We start from the raw sequence: 16,987 nt of genomic DNA on the forward strand, positions 1-16,987 counted from the left end.
GATGTGAACAGATGATAACAGAAGTTTCATTTTGGGATGAATTATCCCTTTAAAATTTATTCAGGTTTGACACCAGTGATGCAAAATGTAACTGGATCTTGTGTGTCTTGTAACCAGTCGTGACATGCCAAATTTGAATGTGACTATATGATTTGAATACGTTTATGCATTTAATATTTGAATATTTCGATTCCATAACTGAGATTTGAGAGCGAGGGTAGCGGAGAAAATTTTATTCAAAGAGCACAATAAATGTAGGTTTATTCCTCACGTAAAGCTATAGTATGAGCTCAGATAACTTGGAATAGTGCACAAGTCATACGGACTACTTTTATGAAACTTTTATAGTGATTGATGCCTTAACTCCTGGTCATGATTTAATTTCATTGTATGGAAAAGGGCAGCATGAGCATCTCCTTACATGTTTGACAAAATAAAGACACACCATACAGGTTTGGAACAACATGAGGGTGACTAAACAATGACAGAATTTTCATTTCAAGGTGTACTGTCTCTTTAAGGGTGATTTGAAGTGTGAAAATTAAAGGCTGGAGATTGTGCAAGAGGAAGAGGAAGAGAAAGAGAGACACCGACACAGGGAAACCCTCAGCCAAATAACAACACCACAGAGGTAGAGTAGGTGAGAGTGGTGATGATGTGGAAGACTGAAGCAAAGAGGTGAGACGGACTGCCTGATAACAATCAATGCTACTGAGACACCCTGAAAGAGGAAGCAGCCCGTGTCAGTTAGTGTCTTTCTCTCGATGTGTGGCATTCATGCGCACAGTCACACATATATGCAAAAGCACGAATAGCCTATGTGTGGACGCGTCAGACGGATCTGCCAAAAACACGCACACACTCTCATCCTATATAGGGGACAATGCATGCAACTAAGAAATGCTCGCTGTCATACACACACACACACACACACACACACAAACATGTCAGTGAGCCTCCACTGCGTGTGAGGAGATGGAGGGCGAACACACAAACATACAACCCGTCATGCTGAGAGGAATAGGCTCAGTGAATTTACAGTCATAAATAAAGAAAGCCCAGTCTTACCTCATTCTCCAAGGGTCTCGCTGAACACACAGAACACTGTGTTTGAGTCACACAGATTTCATGCAGCCAGCTTGATTTCACCCCCTCTGACACATTCTACACACATGACCCTCTCTCTCTCAGGAGTGCATTCAAAATCAGGTGGATGCACACACACACACGCATGCTAGAAAACAGCTCCCTTTGGTTCACACACGCATGCATGCATGCTGAAACACAGCCTCTCTCTCTCTGTCTCCTCCGCTCTCAGGCAATCAGAGAGAATACCATAACCGAAGCCACGCCCTCTTCGGCCCCCTCCCCGCAGGCTTACTATAAATACAGGGATGGATATGAATATGCTGTCTTGTTCTCTTAGACTTCCCCCCTCCTGTTTTGTTCCATCTCTCATTCCTAATATTCCCCCTCTCTGTGGCCATGAAATGCTTCTCTTATGACCTTGCATTGTGCTCGAGGACTACCAGCCCCCTTTCTCTGCGCGCGCACACACATAACAAACGTTCAGGTTTAATGTACAGTCATGAATCAATTTAATGATCTTGCAGATGAGCTATAAAACTGATGCTAATGCCAATCCAAAATGGATTGAATGGGTAAGAGCTATAGCTGGGTGATAAACAAACAATGGCCGACGCGTGCAAACACACACACACACACACACACCTGCTGCCTGCTGGCACTGTAATGGCCGGTTTACACAGAATGCGTTTTTCAGCTCTACTGCGTGCAATGTTTTATTTGCATGCACCGTTTATATAGCAGGACAGTTGACTGTTACGCCGCGTCGAAGTTAAACTTTTTTTAAAACGTCATTGTTTTCCATTCAACTGCGCTGGGTCTCGTTTTTAAATGCAACACGTTATGAGTGAACGTACTGTTGCTGACACCACGCGCGCGCGCTGTCATGTGCTAATGGCTTATCTGTCCCATCTAGTATATGGTCTGGATGTGCACATATTCATGTTGCTTGTTATGCATGCATACAATAAGAGCAGGAATAACGATTTTTTTAGATGAGTTCGCACCAAACAGGAAAATGTGCCCACATAACCGCCAATTTACTCATCACAGCAACCACTAAAGGATACTGAGAAGTGTTGAGTGTGTGGGTCTTCGGTTGTAAATGTGCCACAATCATTACATTTGTTGTTGAAACAAAAATGGTTAGCTTAATTATTATTTTTTATCTTTCTGTAAAAATATCTACTTCATTTGCATATGCATGAGAACAATTTTAGTTTTGCAAATGAGAAGACCTTAAAGGGTAACTAAACACTAAAACAACTTTTTTTAGTTAATTATTTTTAAGAATGGAGCTTCATAAATGCTGTTCATTGATTCGAGTAAATGTTTTGACATTAAGGTATAAAGTGTTTTAATTTTCAAATATATGGTGTAAAAACGTCTGAGTGCTGCCCTCTTCAGGTTAAACTGAAAGCTCCTGCAGTAGGGGTACTCTCTGACGTAGAATACTCTCTGACGTCACTCGGTCACGCCCTTGGTGCGAGCTCACCACGCCCTTGGCAGCCTCTGGTATAAAAGCATCTGGTTCCGTCAAAACTACTGTCAGGAGTTGGAATTACAAGTATTGAAAACTATCAGGATAGATACTGTATATATTAGCATCTAGTTAGCATAGCATTTATATAGTTATTTAGATTATTTTGTGTAGCCTAGGTAGTTAATCTCGCCTATCGCTCCAGTGTGCAACCTGCATTTGACGTGGGATTGCTTCTCCAACGCAATGGAGGTGGAAATGGGCTTCTCCACACAACTCGCGCTGCCAAACTCTGCTCTTCCTGCATGAACTCAACCACCGCAGCGGCGTCATGATGTGAGTGAGCATATATTTTTAATCACAATTTATGTTCCTTCTTATTAGGCTAAAGTTAATCCTCTGGTGTCGACAAACGCGCCGGAGCGATTTGCTGATAATTTTTTTTCACATAGCAGCAAAATATATTGAACGTAATAGTAATAATAATCCTGGAAAAAATTACCTCAAAATGACTGAATATAAGAATAATCGGATGCCGATCGCGATGCGGGAGTTAAGACCACAGTTTGAGCTGGTGTCCACAGACAATTCACCCTCCTCCACTTCAGGTGAAGGTGGGGGAGAAAAGTTCTCGACTTCAAATGACCGCTCTGTTGCAAAGCTACTTGCGTCACTCCATTTTAGCTAGTTTGACAGCAGCTGTCACTGCGGGTCTCAGGTGCACGCCCCCCCCGCTCAGCCCCGCCCTCGGTTCGTCCGCTGGGCTCTGCCCACTTTTCCAGCATTTTTCAAATATTGCCAGTGGGTGGAGTCAGGCTTTGACCAGGGGTTTATTTACCCTTTAAAGCTGCAGTAGGGAGTTTTGAGAAAATGTTGACTTAGCCTGAAAATTTGAACAAGCACAACTTACAGGTCCCAACCCCCTTGTTCTCTGCTGCACTACAGCCCTCCCTCCACAGCTCCTCCCCCACAGCGGACCCTGCCGTGAACGCGCAGGCTAGTAAGCAGGACCACCGATGACGGCGGATTATAAACAGTTATGGAACATTCACTAATAGGGACGAAACATCAACAATATGCTTTACATTGACTATGGCCTTCCCATACTTTGACTACAAACTTGGTTCCCAAATCATTATGTATTTTGCAATACATGTAACTTTATAACGTTGCACTCTTTCTTTAAGTTATAAATACAGTAGCTAGTAAGATAACGTTAAAGGATTAGTTCACTTTAAAAAAAACTTTTGCTGATAATTTACTCACCCCCATGTCATCCAAGATGTCCATGTCTTTCTTTCTTCAGTCGAAAAGAAATTAAGGTTTTTGATTTAAACATTCCAGGCTTTTTCACCATATAATGGACTTCAAGGACACAAACGCTTTAAGGACCAAATGACAGTTTCAGTGCAGCTTCAAATGGCTTTAAACGATACCAGACGATGAATAAGGGTCTTATCTAGCGAAACGATCGGTCATTTCATTGAATGAACGAAATGACTCAAAAAAAGATTCGTTCATTTGGATGAACAAGTTCGAACAGGAGAGTCACGAACGACGGTATGCTCTCGCGCTGTGCAAGAGAGGGGTAATCAACGCGTACACGAGCGTGATTGACACTGCTAAAACATTCCTCCTGGCTCTGATTGGTTGTTTCTGACCGGGAGCGGTGTATTTCTGCAAATGGCAATTAGACCACAGGGAGGACCCAGAGGAGCTTTATTTTTTCACAGATTATCTGCCCCCCCCCCCCCCCCCCCCATCCGATTTACTCATCATGTAATTCCAAACTTGTATGACTTTCTTTATGTAGACAAAATACTAAGGCTCCCCTGATAAAGTAAACACTCTCTGCTTCTGTTTTTCAACATGTATGACTTTCTGTATTCTTCTGAACACAAAGTAGGAATTTTGGAGAATGCTGGTAACAAAACATTTTGGTTACCATTGACTTTCATTGTGGCCAACAAAAAACTTTTTTTTTCAATATCTACAGACAGAAAAAGAAAGAAAGAAAGAAAGAAAGAAAGAAAGAAAGAAAGAAAAAGAAAGAAAGAAAGAAAGAAAGTCATACATGTTTGGAATGACAAGAGTGTGAAAAAATGATCAATGTAAATGTAATCATTTACATTTTGTGTTTTAACATTTAATAAATATTTAATTTGATAAATAATTGAATATTCCTGTTCTAAGCTAGGCACTCTTAGAAAAAAAGGTTAAAGGGTTCTGTCAGGCGCATCAGTTAATTAATTAATTTTGTTTTAACTTATTTTTAATATACTGAATAAAATTATAGACGCAACACTTTTGTTTTTGCCCCCATTTTTCATGAACTGAAACATCTCAAACATCTAAGACTTTTTCTATGTACACAAAAGGCTTATTTCTCTCAAATATTGTTCACAAATCTGTCTAAATTGTGTTAGTGAGCACTTCTCCTTTGCCAAGATAATCCATCCACCTCACAGGTGTGGCATATCAAGATGCTGATTAGACAGCATGATTATTTTACAGGTGTGCCTTAGTCTGGCCACAATAAAAGGCCACTATAAAATGTGCAGTTTTATCACACAGCACAATGCCACAGATGTTTTGAGGAATCATCCAATTGGCATGCTTACTGCAGAAATGTCCACCAGAGCTGTTGCCCGTGAATTTAATGTTCAATTCTCTACCATAAGCCGTCTCCAAAGGCGTTTCAGAGAATTTGGCAGTACATCCGACCAGCCACTCAACAGACCACGTGTGACCACACCAGCCCAGGACCTCCACGTCCAGCATCTTCACCTCCAAGATCATCTGAGACCAGCCACCCGGACAGCTGCTTCAACAATCGATTTGCATAACCAAAGAATTTCTGCACAAACTGTCAGAAACCGTTTCAGGGAAGCTCATCTGCATGCTCGTCGTCCTCATCAGGGTCTCGACCTGACTGTAGTTCGTCGTCGTAACCGACTTGATTGGGCAAATGCTCCCATTCGATGGCGTCTGGCACTTTGGAGAGGTCTTCTCTTCACAGACAGCGTGTATGGCGTTGTGTGTGTGAGTGGTTTGCTGATGTCAAAGTTGTGGATTGATTTGCCCATGGTGGGGTTATGGTATGGGTAGGTGTATGTTATGGACGAACACAGGTGCATTTTATTGATGGCATTTTGAATAAAATTCTCACTAACACAGATTTAGACAGATTTGTGAACAATATTTGAGAGAAATAGGCCTTTTGTGTACATAGAAAAAGTCTTAGATCTTTGAGTTCAGCTCATGAAAAATGGGTACAAAAACAAAAGAGTTGCGTTTATAATTTTGTTCAGTGTACGTTCATGAACAGCTTGTAAACATTATCACCAGAAAAAAAACTGAAATAGCTTTTCGTATAAACAGTTTTTTAAAATTGAGTCAAGAACCCTGTGGTAGAAACCGATTAAACCTTTTTTTTTTTCTAATAGTGCGCAAAGAGAAGTTCAACCCCTTCACCTCCCCCATCTTTCCTGTGCTTGTTTCCTTCCTCTCTCGGGTTAAGCCTGTGTTCGTTCTCTTTCTCTCACTATAAAATCCTCAGGATGTGACAAATAAAGGGAAATAAAGCTCCCTAAATCCTATAATGTGAAACATACACACACAAACACACACACAGACAATATTACACATACAGCCAGACAGAAACACACACAGCTGATAGAAACATCTGCAGCTGCAGTGCGGCCCAATCTCACTAGGTATAAAAAGAATGATTATTGATCCCTAAAGAGAAATTCAGTGCAGCAGCACCAATATTAAAAAGAGCGCACTCACAACACAACATACATGCGTTCAGTGAGCATAATAAACGATATGAATGTGTGATGCTGTGTGCAGTTGGTTAAGAAGGACTTATAAACTCATGGATGTAATACAAGGATTGTTTGCCCATGCTCCAGCTCCCTTGTGGCAAACGAATGGTCTACGGGAACCATCACCCCACCCATGAGTGCTTGGAAAGGCGACTCCACTGTGAGGGTGGCTGGGGGAGAAGCCATGATGTGACGTGAACATTATAACAGGTTGTCAGATTTGTGCAATATGAGAAGCGACTCACAGAGCCCGGCAGGTAACAACCATATATGCAGCTCAACATTGTCGGCACTGCCTCTGATACGATTGTTTCTACGATTTCCCCTCTTCCTGCATCAACCCGTTCTACCCCGGCCTGTACTCCCTAGGGACAGTTCAGTTTCCACTTGGTCAGTCAGTCCTCACAGCTTTGACCTACTTCATGTCTCTGGTTTCGAACACGTACTCATAGCCTCGCATAATCAAAACTGCACATGCAGCGATGCAAATGAACGCAGAGTTGTGATAACTTAGCTGATTTCACCTGCTGTGGTCTGATGAACACATCAACAAAGCTCCGGTTCAGAGATGCTGATGGACTGCAGAACGTGGCAATGACACACACAGACGTGTGCATTGATCATAGAGTAGGGTCAAAAGTCTTAGCTCACACTGAAAATCTGAGGTTCAAAATCATTTTTTAACTTGAAAATAAAGAGGCTTATTTGAAAAATTTTTTTTAAACAAACAAAAAACTCAATGAATAGGAAATATTTTACATTAAAATTTAAGCAAATTTGCAGCATGTGACTTTATTCAGATGGGTCAGGTGTTCTTGCTCCCATTGAATCTCAAGATAATAATCTCAAGATAATCTTTGAATCATCTCAAATAACCCTACTGGAGAACATGAACATCGGGTTTCAAACAAACTTGTGGACAGTAGGAATTTTTCATTTCAACTTTCACTCCAATTCTGATGCTGATAATATAATTTGCAATAAAAATTTAAATGGGAAAATTAAATTAAATGGGAAAAATGGGAAATAGAAACACCTTATAGACCACTACTTGTATATTAAGACTCTCTTGAAGTTAGATGTATTTTTCCAGAATATATGGCATGGTATATGTTTAGAATAAAAGAAAAGTAAACAGGCAGAAAAAGTTTCATGCTACAAGAAATGTTCACATCGTAACGTAATAATTTTATAGAACAGTGAATTACTGAAAATGCATCCACCACATGAGTCAGTTAACAAAGAACTCTGAATAATGGCGTTTCTGACTAAAAGATTATGAAAATTCTGAAAGTCATGAATTCAGCAGAATAGTTTAAAAAAGGGGAAGCTAAAATGAAAGTTAATGCATTGCACTCTCATTTAATTATTGATGGGTAACGTTTAAACACGAATTTAAAGGTTATGTAAAACAACAAATTAGTGTAAAAAAGTGTAAACACTGTACCTCTATTAAAACATTGCTGTTTGTTTGAGTCTGCAGCATTGTGCAAACAATGGTATGAGTTTGGGGAAAGACTGTCTGTTTGCTAAATTAAAGATGGTACACAAGATAATTAATAAAAGAGTTCCTTCCTATTTTAATATGTATATCTCTAGGGTAAGTGAGAAACACTGTTATAATACCTGGCAGAGTCTAATGGATATCACATTATGTCGTTTTAAAACAATGTACGGTCGAAGGTCTTTTGAATACTCACGGGCAATGGAATAAGCTGCCTCTAGATATAAAGAGTATGTCAAATACAGTTGGTTTTAATATGAAAGTCAAAAGTTGGCTATTTGATAAGTTGTTTTAGTGATTCATTTATATTAATGTTTTTGGGTGGATGTTTGTATGATGTAAATTTTGATAATGTGTGTTCTTATTGTAGCGTTGTAAGTATAATCAGTATACTATGCAGTGCCTGGATAACCTGTCTCTAGGAGTGAAGTTGTGCTTTACATCAAGGACCACAATGGAAACAAGTTTTTTGTTAAACTTTATTGTGTTATCCTTGACAAATTAGTGTATTTTTCACTATTATTTTGTCTAATAAATCAAATCAAACCAATGGCAGATAAGAGAGTGTTTAATTTTTTTATTATTATTTGTACAATTACACACTGCAGCTTTAACCTACAACCAGAGAAAAAGACTTGCAAGAAAAAGTGCCTGTCAAATAAGCCAGCCTGCTAGCACAATTCTGTGGCCATTGTAAGTACTGCAAGTGTGATGTGATTAAAAGCTCAGCTTTGATACAAATTTGGAAGACACAAGCCTTACATGTCATCTGCTGTTTATTAGTCTAACTAGCATTCACCATTTCTCTTGCAAATATATAAATCTCATAAACCGATCTGATAGTAACAGTATGGCTTCACTGCCATAAGGATATCATTCATCTTTCTTAGGCAACTATGCATAAATAATAAATACATTTACATATGTAAATTATCAAAAACAAATTACATTTTTTTAGGTATAATCAACATCTCAGAGTCATTAATTTGCTTAATTTATGCTCTAATATTGTAGAACAGGGACTATTGCCATATGCAAAAAGATTATTATCAAACAATAACAATCCTATTAAGTGAACCTGGGGTCATGAATTGTTAGTGAAATTATGATAAAGGGTTGGGGTTCTATTAAACAGGTCTGCATCTTTGAGACACAGGATATCTACGAAGAGTACATGCTGTACAAGGCTGAATCAGGAACTGAAGGTAGGGTGAGGACATAAGGGTTTTTCTACCGGCACTTGGGGGGTTGGGCTACTGTGATGTAGCTGTAATGGCCCAGGGGTGAAAAGGCACCGCTGTGTAAACTAATGTCAGTGTGGATCATCGCTGTGTGTGTGTCTCATCTGCTCAGCCTGTCTCACAGCCTTCTCCAGCTCCCCCTGGGACAGCAGCCTACAATGGTGCAGGGCAGAGAGCAGCTGGGCCCGAGAGTTACAGATGAACGAGTGGGACAGAAAATAGGGGAGACCACCCCCATTCTTAAGGAAGTAGAGTGGGACTCGGACCATACCCATTACCTGGGGACAGACAAGAAAGTTGCATAGTAAGAGTTTGTGAGTACATTTACACGCACATGAAAAGAATAGACAGAGCTTTTACCTCTAAACCATGGTCTGTGGCTGTATTTACAGCTGCTCTCTCGACCTCTTTCAGCTCTGGCTCTGTCATCTTCTTAATGTAGAAGTGTGTGATGAGCCGAGGGGAGGATGGAGATTGAGAAAGGCAGGAGGATATGTGATCGTCCACGCCCACCGACACAGCCACGCCCACCTCCTCGTGAAGCTCTCTGCTAAGCCCCGCCTCCAGCGTCTCCTTAGACGGGTTCACAAATCTACGGATTATACATGAATAATTACAGTGCATTTATAAACACAGGATGTCCGCGGAATCTTAAAAAGTATTAAAAGTTGATAAATCAATTTAGAGAAAATTAAGGCCCTTAAAAAGTATTAAAAAGTCTTAGATGCCATTTCCAAAGGTATTACATTTTGTATCATCTTTTCGTTATGTATATTTGTCCATAAAGTATAAAGTTTGCCTGAATTTAAACATTACGTCGGCAAATAGTGGGGTTCTGTGTAGTTTATGGATTCTTATGTCCCGTACGCACGGTTGTTAAAACCGCACTGCCGCTGACAGACGTTGCAGGGACACAGAGTATGGCAAGCCGTTTTAACTTTTATTCATTTCCAGGATATGAATTCTTGATATCAACAATTCAATTTTAACTAGTTAAAATTATAGTTATTGATATCAGGAATTAGATTTATACTAGTAACAATGGCAATTTTTGATATCAGAAATTACATTTCCACTAGTAACAATGCTAACATTTTTACTAATTAAAATGCTCATTCTAGATATCAAGAATTGTATTTCAACTAGTAAAAACTATAATTCTTGATATCTGTAATTGTATTTTCACTAGTGAAATGTCACCATAGGCTGCCATTCAAAATCAATTGTTGATATCAATAATTGATTTCTTACTAGTTGCAATTCCAATTTCACATATCAGAAATACAATTCTTACTAGTAAAAACCTTTATTTTTGATATCAAGAATTCAATTGTCACTAGTTGAAATGTCTATTCTTGATATCAACAATTGAATTGCTACTAGTAACAATGTTCATTTTTGATATCAATAATTCCATTTTCACTAGTGACAATGTTAATTTCTGATATCATGAATGTGATTGTTACTAGTAAGAAAGCCATTTTAGATATCTGAAATAATATTGATATCAGAAATACATTTTCAGATATCAAAAATTAAAGTTTTTACTAGTAGCAATTAAATTGTTGATATCAAGAATAGACATTTCAATTAGTGACAATTGAATTATTGATATCAGGAATTCACATTCTTACTAGTAACAATGTAATTATTGATATGAAAATGTGTATTTCTACTAGTAAGAAATCAATTATTGATATCAACAATTAATTTTGAATGGCAGCCTATGGTGACATTTCACTAGTGAAAATACAATTACAGATATCAAGAATTCAATTGTTGATATCAAGAATCTAATTGTTGATATCAAGAATTAAATTGTTGATATCAATAATTAAATTGTTGATATCAAAAATGTAATTGTTGATATCAAAAATTGAATTGTTGATATCAAGAATTCATATCCTGGAAATGAATAAAAGTTAAAACGGCTTGCCATACACAGTGACTGATAAAGTTTCTAACAGCACTTCGCGTTTTCTGTTAAGGAATGATTTTTTAACGAAACTTATATGAAGCATATGTCAAAGATCTCAAAATCATTTTTCTAGCAGTTATAAGTAATCTTCTCGCTCACTCGGATTCAGCTGCGCTACTGCAGTCGTCAATGCAGTGATGGTCAGCTGTCTTTCCTCATTCGACTGCTGTTTGGATTTCATGTGATTTCTCATTGTGGTGGTGATATTATAACTCAGTATCATTAATTAATTTGATTAAAAGTAATTCCGTTTTGTAATATCATTTAGTAAAATAATTTTCATCCAAGTAATTCCAAACTTCACGAGGCTGATGTGATCAAATACAATCAACACGCTCCACAGCACCAAACAGTGTATTTAATTATAACTGCGAGTAAGTGATTGGGATTTATCATGGAGTCACAGCATTTACTGCCAGCAAAGCAACGTAGTAAAATTCGAATAGTATTTTATTTCTTCGAATAATTACAGATCGAATATTCGTTTAATGACACTCTTCTCTGCGGCATCAAATCCAGCACTCAGTGGTAATCACAGTTAAACTGTCTGACCAGTCAGGTTTTTGTCATGAGAAGTGTGACACAAAAGAACAATGGTTTGCAGACAGTTATAAAAGTTGTTGTTACAAATACTTCTTTTGAATACACTGTGTGAACTCATTGTCCCTTAGAGGTTTATTTTCCCTCTTCAATAAGTTTTGTCAATTGTTTTGTTTATTGGTCTAATTCTGGTTTCTCTTTCTAGTAAACCTTGCATTGGGTCAGTCATTTAATTAATTATCTTGTGCTTCATTCCCACCCTTTTGAATTATTTTGTACTGATAAGGAGTTATCACAAACTAAGACTGTTTAGTTGTGCTATCTTACAATCAGTATAAATGTAAGGTGTAGAAAGATGAACTCACCCCCCTGGGAAGCCCAGCAAGCCATCAAAGCGCATCTGCATCTGAATGACATAATCTCAATTCAGGTTCATAAATTCAACGGCGTACATTGATTTACACGTTATTTTTAAACTTCCTGCTTTGGAACCTGTCGTAGTCGCCCTGTTCAAATAAAGGTAAAAAGTTGTAGCCTAGGTCACAGTAAACGAACTCTTTCTTACCAGAACTATATGTTTGATTGGGATTTTCCCGAAGAGTTTGGCACCAGAGTCTCCGTAAAGCATAATGTGACACGCATGTCTGAAGCCCTCCCGTGTTAACGCATCTTCTCTCGTGATCCGTTTCGCCATCACGGGACGATTGATAAACAAATAAATCCGTTAACTGTAGGTTTAGTGACGCGTATTGATAAGTAAGACCAATAACAATATGTGCGTGTTTGTTACTGCGAGCAACACTGCCACTGTAATCAGCTGACGTTGACCATTTCAAAATACTAGTCCAATGAGATCGCTGCTAGTCAAGGACAAACCATATAAAACACAAGTTAACATAATAAAACTGCGCACATTTTTGTATTTACCACATCTGTCAAAAAATAAAGTATTGTTACCATGTCATTGTTTGTAAGGTTGGACTTGGACACAATCATTTATTTGTATTAGCCTAAATAATTCCTTTATAATTTATTTTTAATTATATATTAATACTTTGCCTATATAGTTTATTACAGTATTGCATAATATGCGTTGCTTAGCTTTTAAGTAACTTCTTAGACGTAGCCTACGTCTGTTGTCCTATAGATGGCAGTAGCAACTAAATTTTGCTCCTGAAGAAAGACAGACAGAAAGAAAGAAAGAAACAAGGAAGCCAGAGGAGAAAGATAAAGTGAATATAGATAGCCTACAGTGGTTCCCCTTCTCTCTTGTGTCACTCGTAATCTATATGCCACCTGTGCATAGCACTAGAAATAACCTCTAATATCTAAAACTAGTGTAGCTTCAAAAGCAAAGCTGCCAGCTGTTAATTCCTCACGCATGCACTGCCTTTGTCTCATATTGCCCAATTAGTTTGAAAAGAACCAGTGAATTGCTGTGGCCCTCACATAACATTTCCATGTATCCGGGAAAGGGCTTTGTGACAAAAACAAATGTATGACTACACTGTTCATGCCATACAGCACTTGACAGTTTTCTTCAGCAGCCTTAAATGAACTTAGTTAAACTATAATGCTATACCATCTCTCTGACCTGATCGCCATTGCAACCAAGGTGATAACGACAGAAATATTTTGTTTCACAACCACTACCTTCTTCATTTTCAACAAAAAAATTGTGCCAGCTAGACATAACGGAACATGCAAACATGATGTCTTAAATAATATAGAATTATATAATCAAGTTTATACAGAAAGTTTATACATGAAAACATTTCTAAACAACTACAAAAAGTAACATTTATACAGTACACACCGCTAACAGATTCACTAACTATAAGGGAATTGTGGGTATATATTCCTGCGTGTGCGTTCTCCTTCAGTTGTTGCCATGTTGGTTAAGGCTAATGTGGGTTTTCTGAGTCAGCCAAGTGGATGTTTCCCTCAATCCCTTTTGAATTGTTAAGAGACATTTTAGCAGTATGCTGTATGGGAGAAAGACTGAATTAACCCATATCCACTTCCCATTCCAATCTGTCAAGGTTTCTATTGATAAGAGACAGTAAATGAATGTGGAGATGTGCAGGTGTATTTAAGTGGGGCTGGGAATTTTAATTGCAGGTTATATGTACTATTTAAATACTAAATATGACAGCGGAAGCTTATAATGTGAATGTTAAGAGACAATGAGACCAATGGAGAGATAAAAGTGAGGTTATGAGGGTTTGCACATGGTCACCATTCATCACACCACACACACTCATTTTATCACTTCAATCACTGTAAATGTATAGCAGTTAAACATTCTAAAGTGATGAGCCAGAGAGGCTGACCATGACTTTAATCTGATTGTTTTTCAATACTTAAATTAAATTATATTAAAAATACATACTTCTCATCATTACTATATTAATAATAATGAGAAGAAAGAAGAAGAAAGAATTGTTCCAGCAATTAATAATTAGCCTTATATGGGCAGAGCAGCCTGGCGCATTAAGGTGTGTGTGTGTGTGTGTGTGCGTGTGTGTGTGTGTGTATGCATATTTTACAACGGCTTTAAATGCAGTTCATCCTATCAGAATTTAGAGTCGAATCTGTCTATTTTATAAAATGTAACTTTGAGCATCTGCGCATATAGAATTATATCAGGCATGGATTGTTTAAGTCAGTGTTGACTCAAGGCCTTGTTAACTCTGTCCGTCCTCTCTGGGCTTACCGTGTGGCAGGAGATTGCGCCAGAATGGCTGGGCTATTCTTGAGCCTGAGCGCTTTCTAAGTTTAAAAGGTTTATGTGAGCTGCTGGCTATTGTTCTGGTGAAGGCGTCAGGGATTGTTACAGGGGATCTTGGCGGGGGGAGATATACTGCTGTCAAAATCCAGACTAAAATAGACAGGCAGCTGTGGGTGCTCATATCTAGGCTATGCGTTTGAGTGTGTGTGAGAAGGATGGTGGTGCAATGGAGACCTAAGACAATGCAGACGGGCCGAGCGTTGGAGCCGGATGGGGGAGAATGGCACTGGTTGTCTCCATCCACTGAGACACTTGCTAAAAGACTGATTAGCTTACATTACTGCCGATTTGTGGGGATGGGCCAGCTGGTAATCCTGAGATTAGGGCATTTAGGGTTTCCCAAACTCTTCTTTTCTAGGTTCTCAATCACACACACAGGTGCAGGGGGGGTTGCTGTGTGCCAGGGTCTTACGCCACTTTCAGAGGCAGGTCAGCGGGAAAACTAATGTAGAATCCAGAATTGTGGGGGGAGCCGAATGCTCAGCTGGGATATGGTTCACATGTCTGCGCCTGGTGGATAGATTACACATAGGATTTAAAAGACCGGGAGATACTGTATTTTTGTATTGGCAAGTGGAAAACATTCATTAAGAGGTAGTTTGTGTATTTTCCTTGCCTCCATTGAGTGTTGGTGTACAGAATGTGACCTCCTTCCTCTACCTCTGACCTTTTTGGCCTCTGTGGTATAGGCTTGTGCCACTGTATGAGAGTTGATAATCTGTAACAACTGCTCACCATGTGTAGAACTTCAAAACCTGGTTCCTGGAAGCTTTGTTCAGGTGTGCCATTTCGGTTGCTATTTTATGGCAAGTGACATTGTAATGAATTGTACAATGTTGGATGGTTACTAACTAAAATATAGTTAGTTTCTAGACAATGCTTCATTAATTGTCTGCTAAATTAATAAAAGTAGCAAAATAAAACGACTAACTAAAACTACATTTTTAGTAGATTCTTTTCAAAGTAACTTACCTTTTCCAGTAACAAGCTATTTTTTTTTACAATGAGTAGCGAGACCAAACACTACATCGCTTTATTTAATTACTGAGCTAAAAAGAAACACCACACCCTGATGTGTTGAGGAAAGTCGGATTCATACTTGTGAATCAGTTCATCTTAAACGGTTCTCTCTGTCATGTAGCGTTGGAAAGTCTGATTCATTATTACAAATTAATCATTTTAAACGGTCGCTGTTCTATTTTAACATTGGAAAGTCTGATTCATTCTATTGAATTGGTTCATCGTAATTCAATCTCTCTTTCCATTGTGTAATTCATAGTAAATAGTGCAAAACAATTAACAGAAGTCTTTGCAGTATGTACTATTAATTAGTTAAGTTAGCGTGTGTTTGTAGTAGTCCATGTATAAATTGGTCTGTTTAAGTTACTGCCACATATTTTTTCATTAATTTAAAAGCACTCATTGTTTTGATTAAAATGATAAATTACACCATTGAATAAATGTATACTTTTTATTTATAAAAACATATTGCCCCCTTAAGCAACTTCAGTATAGTTAGCTATTTTTTGTTTGTAGCTTTCTAACTATGTTTTCAAAAAGCAGTTTCCTCAACAAGGAAATTGCTGTATGAAGTAGCCTAATTCTTTGCGATATCATTTCTGATGTCACTACAAAAAATAAATGTAGGCCTAATTAAAAAGTAAATTAATAAAAATACAATATAATATAAAAATAAGGCTTACTTTTGAATTGTTTAACAGCACTTTCAACAATCAAACATAAATGATGACATCTGTGCACCTCTTTCAGTATTTATAGGGTTGAGAAGATAGTGTGGACACTCTTTCAGTGTTTAATCACTGGCTGATCACTCTCAGTAATTTCTAAAGGAAACAAAGCAGAGCACCGCCTCTTTAACCACAAACTCATGCCAGACAGCATGGCTATCTCTGCACGGAATGCTGGCTATTGGGAACAGGAGTTGTATTCTCTTCTATTTTCGGACTACATAGTGGGCTCTGGATTCTGCTAGAGGACACTTATCTCAGCTTTACCCCTCAAGGTCGACAGCTTCTGAGGCGCCTATTTGCTAAGAAGGATCTGATTGTATCAGTATGAACGTTATACAGATCTTGTGTGTTATATTGAACATACCACTATGTCTTTCAACTGTCTGTCAAATGAGGCAAAGATAGATACCCTACACTCACAGAAATGGACTGCACCAAGTTGTAACACAATTTTAAAAAATCCTTGTCTCAGAAGTTAGCTATAGGAAGCCCTAAATTATAGGCACAGAGTGATCCCATTCCTTTAAATACCATATTCCATCCTGTCATAACACAGTTTGAGCCTACTCTTAAAAATCCCCTGATAGTTATCTGAACTGGCCCATGTTGTATTCAATCAGGTATGCTGTTAATGTGTAAGTAATCATATTATAAATATACATTAAGTAATAAAAATATAAATAAACTAAAACTCAACTAGCCTACATATAAAATTACATTTATATTTTATATTCAAATAAACTAATTTCATAAAGCCTAAATGTAATTTTATGAGTAGCCTAGGCC

General features: G+C 38.1%; 2 protein-coding genes across 5 annotated transcripts in view; both read right to left on the reverse strand.

Annotated features, from left to right (window-relative positions):
- Positions 1 to 1,309, reverse strand: part of arhgap4b (Rho GTPase activating protein 4b) — a 32,750-nt gene extending 31,441 nt beyond the window's left edge. Inside the window, exon 1 of one of the 4 annotated variants that reach the window (XM_077214356.1) lies at positions 1,069 to 1,309. The gene's annotated coding sequence lies outside the window, so the exon portion shown is untranslated. The remainder of the gene's footprint in view (positions 1 to 1,068) is intronic. The other 3 variants (XM_077214358.1, XM_077214357.1, XM_077214359.1) reach the window with 3 other exon arrangements.
- A 7,052-nt stretch (positions 1,310 to 8,361) lies between these two features.
- On the reverse strand, positions 8,362 to 12,498 carry LOC143722792 (U8 snoRNA-decapping enzyme). Its single transcript, XM_077214364.1, has 4 exons — positions 12,225 to 12,498; positions 12,025 to 12,065; positions 9,502 to 9,733; positions 8,362 to 9,419 (listed from the first exon to the last, which is right to left on the reverse strand). The coding sequence occupies exons 1-4, from the start codon at positions 12,351 to 12,353 to the stop codon at positions 9,213 to 9,215; spliced, it is 609 nt and encodes a 202-aa protein (XP_077070479.1). The 5' UTR covers positions 12,354 to 12,498; the 3' UTR covers positions 8,362 to 9,212.
- Between the last annotated feature and the right edge of the window lie 4,489 nt (positions 12,499 to 16,987).

Source organism: Siphateles boraxobius, unplaced genomic scaffold, assembly GCF_051911475.1.
Source record: "Siphateles boraxobius isolate OS27281-9 unplaced genomic scaffold, OSU_SipBor_1 68, whole genome shotgun sequence".
Lineage (NCBI taxonomy): Eukaryota > Metazoa > Chordata > Actinopteri > Cypriniformes > Leuciscidae > Siphateles > Siphateles boraxobius.

Excerpts from the sequence above, each read along its gene's own strand:
- LOC143722792 (XM_077214364.1), bottom strand. The coding sequence starts at position 12,353 with ATGGCGAAACGGATCACGAGAGAAGATGCGTTAACACGGGAGGGCTTC. Across the intron at positions 12,066-12,224 it reads CAATCAAACATATAGTTCTG|ATGCAGATGCGCTTTGATGG; the intron begins GTAAGAAAGAGT and ends TATGTCATTCAG. Across the intron at positions 9,734-12,024 it reads TTGCTGGGCTTCCCAGGGGG|ATTTGTGAACCCGTCTAAGG; the intron begins GTGAGTTCATCT and ends TATAATCCGTAG.